We start from the raw sequence: 18189 nt of genomic DNA on the forward strand, positions 1-18189 counted from the left end.
ATATTGTGGTTTTGCCATTGGCTTTTTTCCATATTTAGTTCACATGTTTTTCATTGCCTTAAAAATCCCCCCTTTTCTTAGAGGAGACCAACACTTTTCAGTGTTACATTTCTTTTGTACTGGCTTTATTGTTCTGAGCTCCAAAACATTTATCGATAGTTTTGACCCCATGACCCCATCGTCCAGGTACCCGGGGCACAGAGCTTCCCCAGCACCCTGCCCCAGCCTGATAGGCTGGTGTCGTGGTCACCACCGTCCAAAACAACGGGAAGGAAGGACTTGCCCTGGCATAGTGCTGGAGACTGAATTCACCACAACAGAGCAGACCTTGTGTTGTGGCTTAACCAAATCAAAGAGTCCAAAGGACTTTGGATCCTGGTTCCATTTGAAAAGAATCTCCCTCTGCAAAGGTCTGGTATGGAACTGAGCAAACGGAACCGCCTCGAAGGTTGATACCATCAGACCCAAGGCCTGCATGCAAACTCGGAAAGGACAAATTGTTCGCCAACAACCGAATCGCCTCTTGCAACTTTTGTAGCTTGTCTGGGGCAAGAAAAACCTTGGCCAAGGCTGAATCCAGAGCCAAGCCCAGATAATCCAATCCAGAGCCAAGCCCAGATAATCCAGTCTCAAGACAGGTGTCAGCGCGAATTTCTTGAAATTGATGTTCCAACCAAAATCCTGTAGAGTTCTGATAGTGTCCGTCAGATCCCCCAAAACTGAGGGAGAGTCCGCTCTGAACAGGAGATAGTCTAGGTACTCCAGTACCGCAATCCCCTGCTGGCGCAGCAATGCCAATACCGGTGCCAAGACCTTGGAAAACACTCTGGGAGCTGAGGCGAGACCAAAGGGTAATGCCACAAATGAATAATGCTCCTCTGCGACCGCAAAGCAAAGAAATTGCTGGTGTCCAGCGTAAATAGTTGTGTAGATATGCATCCTTGATATCTATGGAGGCTAAGAAGTCCTAGTGCAGCAACTCCACTACCGTGCAGATGGATTCCCTCCGAAACGTCTGCACCCGCACAAAGCGGTTCAGGGCCTTGAGATCCAGGATAGGACACACCTTGCCTTCCTTCCTGGGCACGGTGAAGAGGTTTGAATAAAATTCCTGAAAAACATTCCTGAAAAGAAACCGGTACAATCACCCCTTGCGACAACAAACCGTGTACTGCCCCTCGAAAGTCCCTTAACCAGACTGGGGATAGTTGAAGATTGGACGGGAAGAACCGGTCCGACGGGAGAGACGAATTCGATCTTGTACCCAGATCGGATCAGTTCGTGAACCTATTTGTCCTGAATAAAGGAGGTCCAGGGTGCCAGAAAGAAAGCCATCCACCCACTCAAAAACCGCCAGAAGACCTGAATGATTTACCTTTTCTTGCGACCCAAAAGCACAAAAAAGACATTTATGAACATTTAAAGGAAGGCCTGCACCTAAGCCTTGTCCTTCGAGGATTGGGGAAGTTAAGTGCTCTCATCCCCCTTATACCTTTGATCAACTCGTCAAGAGAGGATCCAAACAGCCTCCCCCCTAAGGAGGGAAGATCAGTCAAGGCCTTTTTAGAAGCCTGGTCCGCTGGCCAGCTTTTCAGCCACACCATGCGCCTAATAGCAATCCCCACTGCCGATGCCCTGGGCACCAACAGGGCTGAATCCAGGGACGTACCACACAAACACCAGGCCTTGAGTCAACTGGTCCAGTAGTTCTAACACCGCAGGGGGGAGCCGTTAAGCTTCACCGATTCCGTAGCAGTCTGTGCTACCAAAACATTCACAAAGGTAGTCTTTAATATGTGACCTGCCACCACGTGTAAATGGCGGGACAAGGATTTCACCTGTCTAGCCACAGGGTCCGCAAAAGTTGGAGACTCTTCCAACGGCACCAGTCACTTTATTCAACCTGGACACCGGGGGTACCACTTTTGGTGGTACAGTCCACCTAGTGGACACTGCCTCGGCAAAGGGGTAACGGCGCGCAAAACGCCTAGGCACCACTAACATGTGCTTAATGCGCCGCCATTGTTCATCCACAATAGTATGAAACAATTCTGGGCAAGGAACACCTTGCCCGATTTACGGAATTTGCGGGAGTCAAAAGACACCTGCATACCCGGCGCTGTGGGTTCATCAGCCAATTTAAAGTTTCCCACACTGAAACTAACAGAGCTTCCACCAAAGCGTGTTCCAGCGCAGCGGCTGATGGAGGCCAGGTCTCCTTCACAGTCAGAATGCGATGACACGACCCCTCAGGGTGGTCTGCGTCTGCAGCGGCCATGTCTATCTCAGAGTTCAAAGACCCTGCAGATGAAGGTGAGGGCGGAGGGCGTTTGCGACTGGCAGCACTAGCAATGACAAAATCAACCTTAATCAAATTTTTCAAAAAAGCTGCAACCTCTGGCTGAAATTGAGAACCAGAAAGTCCTGCAATCGCTCCCAGGGGGTCTGCAGGTGAATTATCATGGGAATCCATGTTACACTTTTAAAAGTTATTGGGCAGTGTCTCCTTAAGACCGCCAAAAACGCGGTCCCACACAGGACAAGTCACCCCCCTAAAAAAGTGCCATAACGGTGGCATTATTAACAACCCCCCCAAGGTAAAAACCTGCTAGGGGTAGGGGAATGCCGAGGGGTACACAGGACTAGTCCTCCGAGGTGCCAGGGGAACCGAAGGAGCCCCTAAGGTCTGACTATTCCAGGGAAGGGTCAACGTCTGCCCCGAGACCGCCTGGGGTTTTTTGGGTGCACACTTTACTCACCATACCAGGGTACCAGGTGGGCACCATTCAGAAACCGATCACTTCCCACCTGGGATGGGGGTGCTGTCAGCCAAGGGGAAGCTGCGTTTTAGGGCGTTCCAGGTTGTGCGCATCCCAGCGAGACGGTCCACTTGCAGGCTCGCCCCCATCAGTCGGGCACTGTCGTAGCGAGGCCTAGTTCTGGACTATAACCTGCTCACGCTGGCTGGCCAGACTGGGAGACCTTAAGGATCTAGATTATCCAGTGCGAAACCGCAGCTGGCTGTTGCTTGTAGTTCCTCTGGATCTTGGTCTTCAGGTACTAAATAGTGAAAAAAAAAAAATCAAACTAATAAACTTTCCTATAATAGCCAAGACCGAAGACCCAGACAGCTAGGTCCTATTCCTTAAACTAGGCAGTACCAAACTGTTTGATGATAGCAGGGTATGTGGGGTCAGCCCCCATAGGTGTGGTTAAGCTTTTTTCCTGCCTAGTGCCCGTTCCTTATAGGAAGAGTATAACCCTATAGTCTCTTACTAGATGAAACTGCGTCTGTAGATGAAGAGAAAATCTCATTTCATTAATTTAGGCCAATACGTATTCTGCTACGCTTTTGGTAAAAAAATAAAATAAATCCCAATAAGCGCTAATTGATTGGTTTACGCAAACGTTCTAGCACCTACAAACTATGGGATATATTTATGTTTTTTTTAATTGTAATAGCGGCGATCAGCGACTTTCACCGGGACTGCGATATTGTGGCAGACAATCGGACACTAGCTGACACTTTGAGGCAACCAGTGGCACTAATAGTGTGATCAGCGTTACAAATATGTACTGTCACTGTATTGACACTGGCTGGGAAAGGGGGTTCAACATCTAGGGCAATCATAGGGTTAACTGTGCCTAGCCAGTGTATGTGTACTTTTTTTTTTACTATTGAGTATGAGATATTTTTACTAGAGTAAAAATGGATTTTTGTAAAATCTTACCGTAAAATCCTTTTCTCTTAAGCTCATTGACAGACGTAGTCCTCCTTGATTAATATCAACTCGGGTTATACTGCCCTCTACAGGAGTAGGACTAGACAGGAAAGAAAATGTTCTGGCCACACCCTAGGGGCAGTCCCAGAGGGTATATCCTCTCACTTCCTGCTACAGCAAATCAGTTATGTCACAAAGCAGTGTTTAGAGAATTTAACCCAACCCAACTCAAAAACAGAGGGGCGGTACTACGTCTGTCAATGAGCATAAGAGAAAAGGATTTTACGGTAAGATTTTACAAAAATCCATTTTTCTCTGTCGCTCATTGACAGACGTAGTCCTCCTTAATTAATATCAACTTGGGACGTCCCAAAGCAGTGCCACAAATGAGGGGTGGGAAAATGGAAATCAAAATCCAATCTAGAAGGCCCAACCGGTGCCAACTGGAAGTTTTAAAGGCTCATCAATCACACGATGAGACTCAACTGAAATTCCAACGGAAAAAAACCCTCGAGGTAGACCAACGGTCTCCTCAAATTGCGGCCTGCAAAACCTTGCGGCCAAATGAGGCATCCGCCGATGCCATCACATCAACTTTATAAAATTTTGTAAAAGTATGAACCGACGACCAGGTAGCCGCCTTGCACACCTGGACCACTGACGCCTGATGGCGGTAGGCCCAGGAAGTACTGAGCGCTCGAGTGGAGTGCGCCTTAACAGGGAACGGAGGATTCCGACCCTTAATAGAATAAGCCTGTACCACCATCTGTCTAATCCATTTGGAGATAGTCGCGGCAGATGCAGGCAACCCCTTTCTGGGGCCATTCGTGATCACAAAAAGTGAATCCGTCTTACGGAATGATTCCGTAGTCTTCAGGTATACCCTGATTGCCCGAACCACATCCAAGGAATGCAACGCATATTCCTGAGGATGATTGGGCTTAGGACACAAGGAAGGTAGCACAATATCTTCATTCAGATGAAAATCTGAAACCACCTTAGGAAGAAAAGATGGATTCGGATGAAGAACTACCTTATCCCTATGAACCACTAGATATGGGGAATGGCATGATAATGCAGCCAGTTCTGAGACCCTGCGTGCAGAAGTGATAGCCACCAAGGCGGCCACCTTCTGGGATAATGTAAGCAAGGGAATCTCCCTGATATTTTCAAAGGGAGGTTTCTGAAGAAGCGACAAACACCAAATTAAGATCCCAGGGCGGTAAGGGCGCGCGCACTGGCGGAGCCAAGTGCCGCACCCCCTGAACACCAAGGAATGAGTAGCCCAAGGCTTCTGAAAGAAGATTGCTAATGCTGAAACCTGACCCTTGATAGTGCTCAAGGATAGTTTCTGCTCAACCCCCTTTTGCAGAAAAGCCAAGATTTGGGACACCGAATAGGTACGTGGGGGAAATTCCAAAGATTCACACCACGCGATACAAGTCTTCCATGTGCGATAATAGACTTTGCTGGAAGTCGCTTTCCTTGCTTTAATTCGAGTAGAAATAACTGAAGCTGACAACCCTCTGTCCTTCAGTACCTGGGGGTCTCAATAGCCAGGCCATTAAAACCAGCGACTGTAAAGCACGATGGAAGATCGGTCCTTGAGACCGCAGATCCTCCCTGAGAGGAAGTCTCCAAGGAGCGTCCGCGACTAGCCTGTCCAAGTCGGCGTACCCGGCTTGACGAGGCCAGCTCGGAATTTCCAGGATAACTGGAGTTCCCTCCACCTCTATCCTGCGGAGAAATCTCAGCAGCAATTTGAGAGGCTGCGTCCGCTAGAGGATCATGGGTGCGAGCCCTGTTGAGCCAACCTACCAACAGATCCATATCCGGGGTGCCCCAATGAAGGGACAGCTGGTGAAATACCTTTGGATGAAGAGACTATTCCTCTTCAGAATCTGACGGCTGAAATAATCTGCCTGTCCACCCCCTTGATAAATATCGCGGAGAGAACTGGAACAACTGTTCCCCCAATAAGAATGTTGGCCACTTCTATGGCCGCCAGGGCACTCTTGGTGCCTCTTGGTGATCAACATAAGTCATGACCGTGGCATAGTCCGATTGGATCCGAACCGGGCTGCCCTGGAGCTGCTCGGTCCAGTAAATCAGACAAAGTCTGATCGCTCTCAGTTCCAACCCATTTATCGGTAACCTGGAATTTATCAGAAGAAATGACTTCCCCTTGCTGAGCATCGGAGACCGAAGCCACCAGACCAGAGCCTCCCTGGTCCGCTCACTCAATCGGATCCGATTGTCCAGGGAATCGGGATTCCGATTGCATATGAGAAGAATCTCCTCTTTGGAGAATTCGGGTATGAGACTGGGCAAACGGTACTGCCTCTAAGGAGGCGACCATCAATCCCAGCCAGTTGACGGACAGCAACATCCGAATCATTGACTGAATCTTCTGGAGTTTCTCCGCATGGAGAAACACTCTTGCCAAGGATGTATCCAAAATTAGGCCCAGATAGTTCAGTCTCCTGGTGGGAACCAGGGATGATCTTTGGGAAAAGCAACGAAAACGCTGATGTCTTGCGAAGATGGGGATATGAAGATAGGCATCCTAAATGTCTATGGACGCCAGGAAATCCCCCTGATGCAGGGAGGCCACCACTGTATGGATGGACTCCATCTCTTCCAAGACCAGAATTGGACGCACCTAGCCCTTTTTCCTGGGCATTGTGAACAAGTTCGACTAGAACTCCTCCAAGGAATGGGAACTACCACTGCTTGTTGCATCAAGCTGTCCCCCGCAAAGCTTTTTAAGCGACCCGGGGATGTCGAATATTGGAAGGGAAGAATCGCACCGGTGGAAGTGATCGAAAACTCGATCTTGTATCCCGACCATATGACCTTCCGAACCCCTTTATCCGGGATTCTGGAAAGCCCTGGATCCGGAAACCGGTGAAGACGTCCCCCCCACCCTAGATATGGGCGGGGCCCATTCTGTCAATCCAACGGGATAACAGTGGCTTTATTTAGTCTGGAAATCGGTGAGTCCACTATTGGTGGTACCGTCCATCTTTGAAATGAGGGATTCCTCAAAATGATAGCGCCTAGCAATGCATTTGGAAATAGCAGGGCTCATTTACGGACGACCCTATTTGGGCAAGGGAAACCCTTCACCATTTTGGTAGGCTTGCTAGTACCAAAAAAGGAATACGAGTCTCAGCTACCTCTGCCGGTGTAACCTCAAGATTTAAGGTTTCCCGGACAGACAACTAGTGCTTCCACCAACGCTTCTTGTGCTATGGCGGAGGCAGAAGCGTCCTCCTTACTGTCTGAGGAGACCGTACCTGAGACAACAACCCCAATAAAGGGACTGCAATGACCAGCTCAGAATCCGTATCTGAGGTATCAGATGACATAGGGGTAGGCGGGGGTCGCTCTTCTTGACCCCCATCCCTGACAGGCTACCTCCACCCGGGATACCAAAGACTCCAAAACTGCTGATAATGCATCACCACAAGTGGGGTACTGGAGGGTCCTGCGGCCACCCTGAGGGGATCAGGTGGGGATACATGTGTGGCAGGGTTCATGTAACAAGACACTTGCCAGCAAACAAAAATTGCAAGAAAAAAACTTTTTTTTTTTTTTTTTAAACTTAGTCCCCCAGCGCAGTAGCGCCCCTCAGTCTACCTGCTTGGACCCCTCAGAAAGAGAGAGAGAGAGAGAGAGAGAGAGAGAGAGAGAGAGAGAGAGAGAGAGAGAGACACAGAGAGAGAGACCCCAAGGCTCACCTGATGCACAGAAGTTTCTTATCAACCTGCTTCCAGCACTGTCTGTTACAGACAGGAAGTCTTTGGCTTGCTTTCCCTGGGCCAAGGAGGCGGCTCCGCCCCTTTACACGCCTTTCGGCGCCTCCCAATTACTCCACGAGGTGTTTGGTCACCTCAAACATGGCCGCCCCCATGCTGGAGACACGAGGCTATGCCAATAAGGCGGCCTCGTGCGATCTGCAGGAAAATGGCGGCGGCCTGTGTAGGATAGCGGCGGCTTGCCAGCTAGCAGCGGCCTGCGGGATGAGTGCATTCGGCCTGTGCGGCCTGCGGAAGTGCCTTGGCCTGCGGGAGGTGTCCTTCGCTTTCTGGAGGGATGGCGATCTGTGGCAGCAGTAACTCAGGCATAGGCAACGGCCTGTGTACACACTATGACAGGTAGGATACCTCTATACCTCAATAGTAATGCCTTTTAGTAGTCTGCCACTGACTTCAGTCACCCTTACAGTCATATAGTGACTTTAGATAGTCAGCTCCCAAACCAAGCCTCCTGGTTTCTATTCACAAAAATCACACTCAAATTGGGGGATCTGTGACCCGTTATAGGATAGAGGGGTGACCCAGAAACTGAGTGTCCGACCATCCCAGAGAGGGGCCCGCGTCCCCAACAAACCCGACAGGGGGAGAGGGGGGAACATTCTACTCACCATACCGGAACCAGGCGGGCGCCAACTCCTGACAGAACCCCTCTCCACCGGGGTGGGGGGGCTGTCGACCAATACGGACGCCGTGACTCTGTTGGTCATTGGCGTCCAGGCGAGACGTTTAACTCGCAGGGTCAGTCCCCGTCCAGTGGGACTATGTCGCGGCCGACCCAGCGCGGAGCTATGGCCTGCACGCGCTCGTAGGCTGAACTGGGGTGACCACTGGATCTCAACATCCAGCCCGTCGCCCAGTTTCAGCGTATTTGCTTGAAGATCTCACCGGAACACTGGAGAAAAAAAAAGCTGTCTAAAAAGTATTTCTAAAAAAAATCCTGCCAGAACCGAAGATCCTAGCAAGGAATCTAGGTCCTTACTCCTAACTAGACAGAAAAAAAACTGATTTGCTGTAGCAGGAAGTGAGAGGATATACCCTCTGGGACTGCCCCTAGGGTGTGGCCAGAATGTTTTCTTTCCTGTCTAGTCCTACTCCTGTAGAGGGCAGTATAACCCGAGTTGATATTAATCAAGGAGGACTACGTCTGTCAATGAGCGACAGAGAAAAGATGGATTCTAGTCCCTGCTTTGTTGTTTATCGACAATCAGCGGGTGCTGGAGGACATTGAGTGCCCGGCAACTGCAGATTGGCTTCTGTCACAAAAGTGAGTACACCTCTCACATTTTTGTAAACATTTTATTATATCTTTGTATGTGACGACACTAAAGAAATGACACTTTGCTACAATGTAAAGTAGTGAGAGTACAGCTTGTATAACCGTGTAAATTTACTGTCCCCTCAAAAAAACTCAACACAGCCATTGTTGTCCAAACCGCTGGCAACAAAAGTGAGTACCCCCCTAAGTGAAAATGTCCAAATTGGGCCAAAGTGTCATTTTGTGTGGCCACCATTTTCCAGCACTGCCTTAACCCTCTTGGGCATGTAGTTCCCCAGAGCTTCACAGGTTGCCACTGGAGTCCTCTTCCCCTCCTCCATGACGATATTACGGAGCTGGTGGATGTTCGAGACCTTGTGCTCCTCCTCCTTCCATTTGAGGATGCCCCACAGCTGCTCAATAGGGTTTAGGTCTGGAGACATGCTTGGCCAGTCCATCACCTTTACCCTCTGCTTCTTTAGCAAGGCAATGGTTATCTTGGAGGTGTTTGGGGTCATTATGTTGGAATACTGCCCTGTGACCCCGTCCCGGAAGGGAGGGGGATCATGCTATGCTTCAGTACGTCACAGAAAATGTTTGGCATTCATGGTTCCCTCAATGAACTGTAGGTCCCCAGTGATGGCAGCACTCATGCAGCCTCAGACCATGACACTCCCACCACCATGCTTGATTGTAGGCAGGACACATTTGTCTTTGCACTCCTCACCTAGTTGCCGCCACACACGCTTGACACCACCTGAACCAAATAAGTTTATGTTGGTCTCATCAGACCACAGGACATGGTTCCAGGAACCCATGTCCTTAGTCTACTTGTCCTCAACAAACCGTTTGCAGGCTTTGTGCATCATCTTTAGAAGAGGCTTCCTTCTGGGACAGCCATGCAGACCAATTTGAAGTAGTGTATGACGTATGGTCTTCGCACTAACAGGCTGACCCCCCCACCCCTTCAACATCAGCAGCAATGCTGGCAGCACTCATACATTATTTCATAAAGACAACCTCTGGATATGACGCTGAGCATGTCCACTCAACTTCTTTAGTCGACCATGGCTTGGCCTGTTTTGAGTGGAACCTGTCCTGTTAAACAGCTGTATGGTCTTGGCCACTGTGCAGCAGCACAGTTTCAGGGTCCTCGCAATCTTCTTATAGCCTAGGCCATCTTTATGTAGAGCAACAATTCTTTTTTTCAGATCCTCAGAGTTATTTGCCATGAGGTGCCATGTTGAGCTTCCAGTGACCAGTAAGAGAGTGAGAGCGATAACACCAAATTTAACAACTGCTCCCCATTCTCACCTGAAACCTTGTAACACTAATGAGTCACATGACACAGGAGAGGGAAAATGGCTAATTGGGCCTCAATTTGGACATTTTCACTTGGAGGGGGGTACTCACTTTTGTTGCCAGCGGTGTAGGCAATAATAGCTGTGTGTTGAGTTATTTTGAGGGGGACAGCAAATTTACAGTTATACAAGCTGTTAATTTCTTCAGTGTTATCACATGAAAATATACAAAAATGTGTTGGGTGTACTTACTTTTGAGAGAATTTTATATATGTGTGTGTGTGTGTGTGTGTGTGTGTGTGTATACGCACGTACGTGATCATGCAAAAAGAGGCTGCCCTGTAGCAGTAAAACTGCTATAGAGTGCAGTCGGCAAGTTGTTAATCCAATTTAAAAAAAGAGACTTCTAAACATTTCACAAAATGTTGTTGCTCTTTAGTCTACATCTGTACCAATATGAGCACAAACGTATATATCTATTTTCAAGACTGTTCAAAAAGTACTGCACAAGAAAAAAAAAAAAAAAAAAGTCAGAAAAGTCAAAGCCTGTACTGACTAGTAAGGAAGCTGCCATTGTTAATGTTCCCTTATGATAGTACTAGCTCAATGGTTGTCATTCTGGGCCATTAACGTCAAAGTAATCTACATTGAAAATGTTTTACCTGATCAGCATACGTCAACAGGTCTGATGTCAGAGAAAAATATCAGTGAGGGCCAAGCAACTATTTTCAGAATGGAAGAAAAAAAATGCAACTCAACCCAGAGTTGGGTAAAACGAATAGGCTAAAGAGAAAAGCTTTTCTGTCAGGGCGGAGCTTTCTTCTGGTTTTACGTCCCAATCAGGCACGGAGAGAAGTTTTTCTTGGTTGGCTGTCATGGAGCAGTATATGGCATCCATTATTAATGTGAAACTCACTCAACATTTTAACTGCAGCTGCCATGTTTAGAGGTTTTGTGAATTGATCGCTGACCATTGATCATATTTACAACTTCACTGACAGGGTTGATCCTAAGCTTGTAAAAGGAAGTAAACCACCATAAAAGTTACTGACCTAGCAAGCTGCAAGAACTGCTGTTCCACTATAACAGTTACAGTGGCAACAGTAAAACTTAATACAGTTACTGGTCAAATCATATGGTCGAAAAACATGGCAATATTCATTTGGTCAGAAAACACATGGCACTGCAATTGATTTTCTGTTAAAGCCATGCCGAGCCAATAGCATTCTTCCTAGCTTTTAGTAGAATGGGGAAAGCTTAGAACTTGAAAATTCTTCTGTTGCTGTCTGACTTAATTGGGGGGGGGGGGGGGATTTCTCCTCACCTAATCCCTGAAAGACTAAAATGAGAAGAGACAACAGATGTCACCAGGACACTGGTTTTGGCTTGCTTTTTTGGGCACTGTTCAGTTTAGGTCTGCTTTAAAAACAGTCAAATCACAGAAAATCTTATATAGCCATCTACCTTGGAATTTAACATGATCTCTGGTGCCCGGTACCAGCGAGTTGCAACATACTCTGTCAAGAAACCAGTGTGATCATGGTCTGGGTCTGCAACACGTGCCAATCCAAAATCACAGATCTGTGTAGAAACAAATGAGTTAAAAGATAGCATAATGTACAACAAGCATAACCAAAGACCATTTTAGAAAACCGTAATGTGACGCATACTACATTTTATTAAAAAAACAAAAAAAAACAAAAAGCAAAAAAAACACCATTGTGTGCAAATACTAACTTTCACACTTGTGCGACCTGAAACTGCAAAGCCACACCCCATGATTTCCAATGAGTTCTATTCATATTTGTGGGACTTTAAAGTTGTCCCTGCACTATTTTGATCTGACTGATGCGACTGGAGGTGCACAGACCTCAAAATTAAAACAGGCATTGCTTCAAGGCATGCCAAAGTAGTGCCACTTTCAGGTCGTTTAAGTGTTAAAGGGGCCTAATACAGCTCATTCAGAACTCATAGTGGGAGTTTCACATTTTCAGAACACAATAAAAAAATTGATTTTTTAAGAACTTACCGTAAAATCCTTTTCTCTGAAGTCCATTGACAGATGCAGCTCCTATGCTTCTTATACCATTGGGTTATGCTGCCCCCTACAGGAGTAGTACTATGCAGGAAAAAAAAAATAAATAAAAAAAGTTTACGACGCCTACGGGGGGCTGTACCTATAGGCATAACCCCCACACACCCTGCTCCAGCATACCAGTTTCTTTACAAGCAGTAAGACTACACAAACCATCCCCAAATCAGAGGGGCAGGTGCTGCGTCTGTCAATTGACTTCAGAGAAAAGGATTTTACGGCAAGTTCTTAAAAAAATCCAGTTTTCTCCATCGTCCATTGAAAGATGCAGCTCTTATGCTTCTTATACCATTGAGACATCCCAAAGCAGTGTATGCATGAGGGGTGGGGAGAATGCAAACCAAATAGTTAAACTCCAAATGCCAAACCTAGCCAACTGGGTAACATGAAGCTTAACCAGGAACAGGAGCTCACCCATGAAAGAAAAACCCCCTAAAGAGAAAAAAAACAAGTCTCCTTAAACAGCAGCCTGCAAAACCTTGCAGGCCAAAGAATGCATCCGAAGATGCCAACAAATCTACCCAGTAGAATTTTGTAAATGTGTGCACAGACGACCAAGTCGCCACCCTACAAACTTGCACTACTGAGGCTTGATGGCGAAAAGCCCAAGAGGCATTCAGCACTCTAGTAGAATGCGCCTTCACAGGGAAAAGAGGAACCTGACCCTGCAATGAATAAACCTGAACAACCGTTTGCCTAATCCATCTGCATATAGTGGCAGCAGAGGCAGCCAAACCTTTACGAGATCCCTCAGAAAGGACACAGAGCATCCGATTTCCTAAAAGACTCAGGGACCGTCAGGTAAACCCTGATCGCCCAAACCACATCCAGAGAGTGCAAAGCAAGTTCCTTGGGATGCTTAGGCTTAGGACAGAGTGAAGGCAACACAATGTCTTCATTTAGATGGAAATCAGACACCACCTTAGGGCAAAAAGACGGATTAGGTTGGAGTACCACTTTATCTCTGTGGACCACCAAAGGCGGCAAACGACAGGACAGCGCTGCCTTAGAGAGGTTGGGAAAATACCTCTCAGCCCCCCTAGGCCCCTCTTATGTGCATGTCACCCTGTGTCTTTTAGGGACACAGGGTGACCAAAAAGCCCAGTCTGGCTTGCCCAAACCAGACTTCCACAGACTGATCAGCTATGAGAGCTCCATGTGCCCTGCCGGGACAAACCTACATATGTGGAACTTTGTCAAGCAAGCTGCTATGATTGATTGACTTTGGCACTCGTTACCTGACAAACTCAGGCACAGACCGATGGAGGTCTGGTACCTGGTTAGTCTACCTTTTGGGGGGGGGGGGGGGGGGGAGATATGTGACAGTACTCACCGTTACTGGGAGTGAGAGACAGATACTTAATGGTTTGGATTGCTTCAAATGGGTTAAGTGTGTACACTGATGTGTATTGAACTTCAATGTCAGAGACAGGCTCTCCCTATTGTCTGTGTATTGTATACATTTAAGAAGCTTGAGGATGGCCGTCTGCTAGTTAATTGGCTCAGGTTGATTGAATCCTTGTCATGTTAGTTGCTGAGTGGCAATAGTTGTCTGTGTTGGCTGTTCTTTATATATGTTATTTATATTTCTGTACAAAATTTCATCTGCATATGACAATTTCATCTGCATATGACAAATGTAATCAGGCAAACCCTGACCTGATGTGGTAATCTGATCAGGAGGAGGAGGTCCATGCTGTATATAAATTGTGTGACTGTTCAATAAAGAGAAGATTCCAGTACACGCCAAGTTGTTGGCTAGCTTTGTATGGGGGCGGCTGGAAAACATGACATGTTTATGACTGGGAGGAAGCCGTATACTGACCAAGTCCACAAGCTCAGTGTGGGTCGCGGTTTCGTTACAGCAACCTTCTGGGATAAAGAAAACCGAGAAATCTCCCTAATGTTCTCAAAAGGAGGCTTTTTGAAGAACAGATAACACTTGGCCCTTGATCGTGCCTAAGGATTTCCACGTACGATGATGGATCTTCCTGGAAGACTTCCTGGCATTCAATAGTGTAGGAATCAGAGCCAGAAAGGCCCCCCTCTCTTGCAACACCTGGTTTTCAACACCCATGCCGTTAAAGCCAGCGACCGTAAAGCAGGATGGAAGATCGGTCCCTGGGACAGCAGATCCTCCCTTAGAAGAAGTCTCCATGGAGGATCAGCAACCAATTTTACTAGGTCTGCTTACCAAGACAGACAGCCAGTCTGGGGCCACCAGAACTATCCGAATTTCTTTCCACTGCCATCCTGTGGAGAAGCCTTGACAATAGTTTAATAGGATGGAAGGCATAGGTCAGCCGATACTGGCTCCAAGGAGCCACCAAGGCATCCGTGGCGTCGGCCAGAGGATCCCGAAACCTAGGCACAAACCTCAAACTTTTTTTTTGAGGCGAGACGCAAACAGGTCTACCTCCGGAGTTCCCCACCGGACATATAGGAGATGAAACCCCTCCGGATGAAGGTACCATTCCCCTTGATCCAGCACCTGACGACTCAGGTAATCCCTTTGCCAATTCCCCAGACCAAGAAAGTGGACTGCGGAAAGAGCCGGAACATTGTCTTCCACCCATACCAGACTCTCAGCCAGCTCCTGGGCTGCCAGGACACTCTTGGTGCCCCCTTGATGACGGATGTAATAAGCCACAGCCGTGGCATTGTCCGATTGGATCCGAACCGGAGAACCGCATAGCCGATTCATCCAGTGGATTAGGCAAAGCTCCAGAATATTGATTGGCAAGAAGACTCCTCTGTTGACCACGTCCCCTGGGAACAGAGCTTCCCCAGCACTCCACCCCAACCTGACAGGCTGATGTTCGTGGTGACCACAGTCCAAAACAGTGGTAGGAAGGACTTGCCCTGACAATTCTGATAACTGGATCCACCAGGATAGAGCAGACCCCGTGAGGCGGCTCAAGCATATCATTTTGCCTAAAGACTGTGGATCCCTGTTCCATTTTTGCAAGAATCTCTTTTTGCAGAAGTCGAGTGAGACTGAGCAAAAGGAACCACCTCGAAGGTTGATACCATCAGACCCAGGGCTCTCATGCAAGTCGGTGGCGAGGACAGATCGGTTTCCAACAGCAACCGGATCGCTCCCTGCAACTTCTGAAGTTTTTCCAGTGAAAGAAAGACCCTAGCCAAGGCGGAATCTAGAGTCAGCCCCAGATAATCCAACCTCACGGAAGGCGTCAGAGCAGTTTTGAAATTGATAGTCCACCCGAATTCCTGAAGGGTCTGAACTGTAATTGACAGGTCGGCCAACAGAGCCGAGTCCGCTCTCAACAGGAGATCATCCAGATATCCCAGGATCGCATCCAGATATGGCAGGATCGCAATCACTTTTTGGCATATCATAGCCAATCCTTGATGTCTATGGAGGCCAGAAAGTCCCCCTGATGCAGGGAAGCCACCACCGTGCGAATGGACTCCATCTTGAATTTTTGCACCCGGACAAAACAATTGAGCGCCTTTAAGTCCAGAATTGGACGCACCTTGCCCTCCTTCCTGGGCACCGTGAACAGATTTGGAGTAAAAGCCCCGAAAAACGTTCCCCACAGGGAACCGAACTATTACTCCCTGTTGTACCAAGTCCAGTACTGCCCCCAACAGAGCCTTTAGTCGATCCGGGGACATTCGCACATTGGAAGGGAAGAACCTTACTGGTGGAACTGACCGAAACTCGATCTTGTATCCCGACTGTATGCAAGGACGCATCCCATAAACAGCCAGCCACCCCACACATACAGATAACCCCCCCGAGGGGGGAGGGTTAGAGGATGGGGGGGAGGGGCACCACAGGTGGGGGTGCACAGGGGAACAGAGGGGAACCCAGGGAAATGGGGGTCAGACCGTCCCAGGGAGGGGCCCGCGTCCACCCCAGAGCCAGCCATGAGGAAAAGGTGGGGAACATTTACTCCCCATACTGGAACAGTGCGGGCGCAACTCCTGACAAAACCCCTCGCCGCTCAGTGGCGGGGGGGTGTCGGCCAAAAGGAATTCTGCGACTCGGTCGCATGCGACCTGGCGGGACGTTTAACCCGCGGGCCAGTCCCCGTCTCAGTGGGACTATGTCGCAGCTGACCCAGCGCGGAGCTAGGGCCTGCACGCGCTCGGAGGCCAGCTGGGGTGACCACTGGATCTCAACATCCAGCCCGTCGCCCAGATCAGGCATAATTGCTTGTAGATCTCACAGGAACAATCGGAGAAAAAAAGCTAGCTAAAAAAGGAATGATCTAAAAAAGCTTGCCAGGACCAGAGATCCCAGCAAGGAACTTAGGTCCTTACTCCTGACTAGGCAGAAAAAAAACTGACATCCTATAGCAGGTAGAGCGAGGGTATACCCCCTGGGACTGCCCATAGGTGTAGCCAGAACTTTTCTTCTGCCTAGTGTCCTACTCCTGTAGGGGGCAGCAATACCCTACGGATATCAAGATATGGAATCTGCGTCTGTCAATGAGCGACAGAGAAAAACTGGTTTGCCTATAGCAGAGGGGGGGGTTTATATCAGCCAGGACTGCGCAATAGGTGGTGCAGTGTTTTCCCTCTAGTATTCTACTCCTGTAGGTGGTGCTATAAAACCTAAGGTCAAGAATCAGAAGAGTTGTCTGTCAATGAAAGATAGAGAAATAAAGCACCCTTAAATCATTTAAGTGGCTGGAATATTCTCCACATTCTCTAAAGCGAAACTCCACAATTAGAGGGAGTATCTTCATAAGTGTTACAATAACAGATTTAAGGTATAGCAAACACACAAGTGGCAACAGCCACATTTAAAATTTCTTTACCAGGGAACACCATAACTTAATTGTTGCAGCTAGAGTAGAATAAAATTGCATACCTTCAGATCACAAGTAGTGTTTAGCAGCAAGTTTGATGGTTTAAGATCACGATGTAAAACATTGGCTGAATGAATGTACTTCAGTCCTCTCAGGATTTGGTAAAGGAAATAACAGATGTGGTCATTGCTAAGGTGTTGGGTCTTTAGGAGCTTGTACAAATCGGTCTCCATAAGGTCTTGAACAATGTATCTGTGAATGCATATTTATGTTAAGGCAAATTAAACAAAAAAAAAAAAAAAAATCTTGAGAAACCAAGCTTTATTTGATCATGCAGCACAACCCCCATTTGTAGGCTCTTTAAATTATTTTTACAGCTTTTAATAAACTACCAACTACAAGCACCGCTAGTGGCTTACCAGAACAAGTTCTTCTACAAAATGCCAGAGCTTGCAGAAAAACACATTTCCTATCCACAGGTGAAAGTCCTTACTCAGAATAAGACTAACTTTTGCTCATCCCTCCTTCCCAATCACCCTGAAAATCACCCCATGTAAATGCAATTTACCTAAAGCTACAGTCCCCTGATGCTGTAGTCATTTCTGTATTTAGCTCCTGCAGGATCCTTTGAGTGTCCTTGTTACTGTCTGTATAACACCTTTGCCCAGAATGTGGCTTTTAAGATCCAGTTACCTTCAGGAAAAATGTGAATATTCATTCCTAAATTATACTTGTACGGGCTTACCGGTGAACCTCATTTAGGTTTTATTTGAGAACTTTGGAGTTGAGGCACAGCAAAAGAAGCATTTATAAAACATTTTTATGGTAGGCCAACATATATAATTTAACATTAAAATTCTCACGAAAAATTTGTTTCCTTTTAATGTGAGAATATTCTTCTCTGGTGATGGCTGTGAGGTTCTAGGGAGAAGTGGAAAACCAGCACAATTTGGAAATTGTTGAATAGATCAAGAAAAAACACTTTTCAGATTTTTATTGCCATCAAATGAAATTGCTTTTCTGTACCAATCACAAGAAAATCTCAATGGATAAAGCTAGCAGTAACAGGAGTGAGTAAACTGTCCAAAACAGCCAAATAGGTTGTGCATTCTCTGCATTCTACAAATTTGCATTTCATTTTCTTCAGCAAAACATACCCCACCCTTTGGGAAACCATACAAGTTAATCAATTTGTAGCGCAGGACCAAAGAGATGCA

General features: G+C 47.3%; 1 protein-coding gene across 1 annotated transcript in view; it reads right to left on the bottom strand.

Moving 5' to 3' along the window:
- MAPK1 (mitogen-activated protein kinase 1) overlaps nt 1-18189 on the bottom strand; it is a 150012-nt gene that overhangs the window by 38737 nt on the left and 93086 nt on the right. Inside the window, exons 3-4 of the mRNA XM_082263551.1 lie at nt 17035-17224; nt 11564-11680 (exon numbers count right to left, since the gene is read on the bottom strand). Coding sequence (XP_082119677.1) covers nt 11564-11680; nt 17035-17224 — 307 coding nt within the window. The remainder of the gene's footprint in view (nt 1-11563; nt 11681-17034; nt 17225-18189) is intronic.

This window comes from Pelophylax lessonae, assembly GCF_965119305.1.
Source record: "Pelophylax lessonae genome assembly, chromosome: 1".
NCBI classification, from domain to species: domain Eukaryota; kingdom Metazoa; phylum Chordata; class Amphibia; order Anura; family Ranidae; genus Pelophylax; species Pelophylax lessonae.